At 43.8% G+C, this 3,521-nt stretch overlaps 1 protein-coding gene across 1 annotated transcript in view; it reads left to right on the plus strand.

The window, feature by feature from the left end:
- Nucleotides 1-2,848, plus strand: part of Agbl4 (AGBL carboxypeptidase 4) — a 1,202,140-nt gene extending 1,199,292 nt beyond the window's left edge. Inside the window, exon 13 of the mRNA XM_055628940.1 lies at nt 1,444-2,848. Within this exon, the coding sequence (XP_055484915.1) occupies nt 1,444-1,564 (121 nt within the window). The 3' untranslated portion in view covers nt 1,565-2,848. The remainder of the gene's footprint in view (nt 1-1,443) is intronic.
- Nucleotides 2,849-3,521: the final 673 nt, after the last annotated feature.

Here is a 3,521-nt window from a genome sequence, read left to right on the forward strand (position 1 = left end):
GTGTGTGTGTGTGTGTGTGTGTGTGTGTGTGTGTGTGTGTGTGTGTGCGCATGTGCTGAAACTTACTCCATTTTCACTTGGTTTGTGACTCATCAACCATGAATAAAGCTAGTCATGCCAAAGTCAGGGAATAACGGCCATAAGCCACATCTTCAGACCTAATTCAACAGTCCTCTCTATTCTATTTCTGGCATTCACCACTTCTGGTTTCATGTTGTCATCTTCATTTTGAGTGGCTATCTTGCACAGGTATGGCCTCCACTAAACCTAAACAAGTTGAGGACAGCATCAATGTCTGTCTGTATCTTTAACATGTCCAGAGTTTCTGGAGCCATAGTCAACAAATTACAGCAGGGAAGGGAAGACTCCTGGGGTGCTTGATCATCTTCTCCCATCTAACTTCACAACACAGCTAGAAGAATGGAATAGTTTATTCTCATTGTACCAATGAAGTTCAGAGAAATTCAGTTCCTTGCCCAAGGCCACACTAATAAATTCGGCCAACCTGGGAAGTAGGAGCAGTACTTTGGGGCTTAAAATTAAGCCAAGTTTTCCCACTGGGAATAAATCTTAATCCAGTGGCTATGTAAATCAATTTGTCAGTCAAAAATAAAACAAATAAGCACTGAATGAGGTAAAACACAACAGTGAATAAAACGGGTTCCTTCTCCAGGAGCTTATCTCATATGTGAGCAAACCCCCTGAATGATGGTAGTAAGATTACTGTGCTGGGTGCTGGGGTATAGATGTAAAACAGACACACTTCTCTCTGAGATCACCAAGCATGCGAAAAAGACAGACATTATGAGTTGCTATGGTTAGGCTGTACTAAGTAATAAAAGCGGGATTCTGAAGTTCTTGGTGGCCATACAGGGAATGACAAAATGATATCACAGCCTTCCCAAATGCTCTCTCTCTCTCTTCCCCATCTCTTTTTTCAAAAAGGGAAAAGGGTTTTGCTAAGCCCATGGGATCCCAAGACAGGCTGCATAATCCTGCTCACCTCCTTCCAGATTTCCGAGCTATAGCTCTTCTGTGTTCCCATCCCCTTCCCATGTGTAATGTGTTGACTGAGTTGTAACAAAAGTGATGAGATACTAGATTGGAGGTGTAGGAGAGTTAAATTTTCTCCAGGCCTAGAATGAGGCAATGTATTCATCCATCCATCTATCCATTGGCCAACCAGCCATCCATCATCATCATCATCATCATCATCATCATCATCATCATCATCATCATCGAGACATTCCTTGAGCTACCATGACTACATTAAACCAGACCTGTACTGGGTACTGGTGACACATAGAAGAAGATGACAAGGCTGCTTGTCAGGGACAGGGACAGGAGGTCCCTGTCCAGTGAGGGAGATGGACATGCACACAGGTGAATTCACTACAGTGTGTGTATGTGCTGTCTTCTCTTTCTGTTATTTCCCTTCTACAGGAAAGAAAAAGCCCCTCCTTGCAAGCACCCACCCCTGCGGGGCTCAGCCAGCAAAGTCCCCAATGGCAAAGGGGACAAGAAGAACTCACTGAACCACAAAGACCCTTCAACTCCCTCTTAAAGACTTGGCTCCAGGAGGCATCGTGGGTGCAGGAACATGCATTTCCTGCTGGGGCATGAAATTAAGTGCCCTTTCCCGGTTTCCAAGACAGGAGTTTTCAGGATAATGCATAAGCTAGTGAAAGGGAGTTGGAAAAAGAGAGAAATTTTTTCATTGATTTTTCTCTTTTACCAATGGGAAATCAATTGTGAGCCTTCAACTCAAGGCTGAGTAGAATGCAAGAGTGGAACCAGGTCAGCGCAGGCTTTATCTTCCATAGCACAGAGGAAAACCTCCACACCCCTCTCAAGAGGCTCCACACTGTGTGGGGTCAGTTCCCAGTAAACCTCTCTTCACCTTTTAAAGTCCTATAGTCATGGCCCTGGTGCCTTCACTTAACACAGCTGCAGCTGTTTCTGGTTTTAGGAATGCAGTCTTCATACTTCCTGATCCAAAGCGACAACACACATGCAAGCCAGAGGCAAACGTGCTGTTGGGAACCATGGGGCGGAATGTTTGAAATCAGAGTGATCTAACAAATATGGTCACCGTGTCTATAAGCCACCTGCTCGCTCACTCCCTCAAGCCCCAGCATGCAACTTCAGAAAGATGTTCTGAGAGCCGTTTTTCAATTTCCTGGCTACTTTAATTGAAATTCTAGCTCCCCAAACAAAAAGCCTTGCTCATTCATTCCAAAGAACTACCGTGGTTAAGGTCGTCAATCCCTGGTGACAAGGAAAGAGGGAGGTGAGCGCCGATAATCTGCAATGAGAACAAGGTGACTACCAGGTAAGGGGGCTACAAGAGACAAAAGAACGAACCCCAGGCAGGTAGGAGTGGTAAAAGAAAATAACAGCAGAAGCAATTCCCAAGGGGAAGCAAGCCAAATAGTGTGCATTTTCCTGAAGCTTAAAGTGCCTTTGTGTGATGAATGGGACCAGGGGAGTCTACTCCCTTCCTGTCTGTGGAAGCAGCAGGCTGAGTCACCATGACAGCCTGCTAATTAAAATGACCTCCCGGAAATGAGGATTAGGAGATAGGGAGACCAAGGGAGGCTCCAGGGAGACAGTGCCATCGGTGTACAGCTCCAATAAAACGTTTTTTGCATTTGTGATGCAGATTTTCAAAGTTTATTGCAAAAATCAAGAGCAAAGCTTGTTTTCTCTTTTACACATTGGTTTTCAAAAATGGTAACAACAACAACAACAAAAAAAAAAAACCACATATGTTAGTTTGCTACGAATGCTCTATGGTGTATATAGCAACCTTCCTGGGCTTCCATTGCCCAAATAAAGTGGTTTGTGCAGCACCTCTATTCCCCTGAGTGTTCTCTTTGAGTTTCCTACTCCTTGAAGGACAATAAACCAACCCCAAATTAGAGTTAATCTCTTGAGGTCAGGGGCTCTGTCAAGATGCAGAAGTATGGTGAGATTTGAACTCACTGCAGCTCCTGTGTCAGCATGGTGAAGAGCTTAAGATTCATCGGGCTCAACATCCATCGTGGGGCAGCTTTGGAAACTATAGTGTCATTTTAGATTGCATGGACAAAGTTGGGTGGCATAAAATGAGATTGGAGCTTAGATCCACTTTCTTCCATCTCCGTGTGTTGTGACCATGTATGGGCACTGTATTTTTAAGAGTCTGTCAACTAATTAGAACTCAGGTTAAAACTTGGAGACAAAACAAAACAAAACAAACAAACAAACAAACAAAAAAACTTGGAGACAGGCAATTCAGGTTCTAATTCTGAATTCAAACCCTGGCTTTCTGTCTTAACATTTGTATAATACAGAACAGTCATTTTACCTGCATGAATCTCTGGTTTCTCACTTGTCATGTGGGAATAGTAATACCCATCTCACTCCAATAGTTATGAAGATTCGACGAACCTAGGTATGAGAAACATCAGCCAGAACGTCCACGTGCTCATTAAGTGATAGCTATGAACACTTGAAATGTGACCAATAAGGGAGGTGTG

This window comes from Psammomys obesus, unplaced genomic scaffold, assembly GCF_907164565.1.
Source record: "Psammomys obesus unplaced genomic scaffold, mPsaObe1.curated_primary_1811, whole genome shotgun sequence".
Taxonomy (NCBI): domain Eukaryota; kingdom Metazoa; phylum Chordata; class Mammalia; order Rodentia; family Muridae; genus Psammomys; species Psammomys obesus.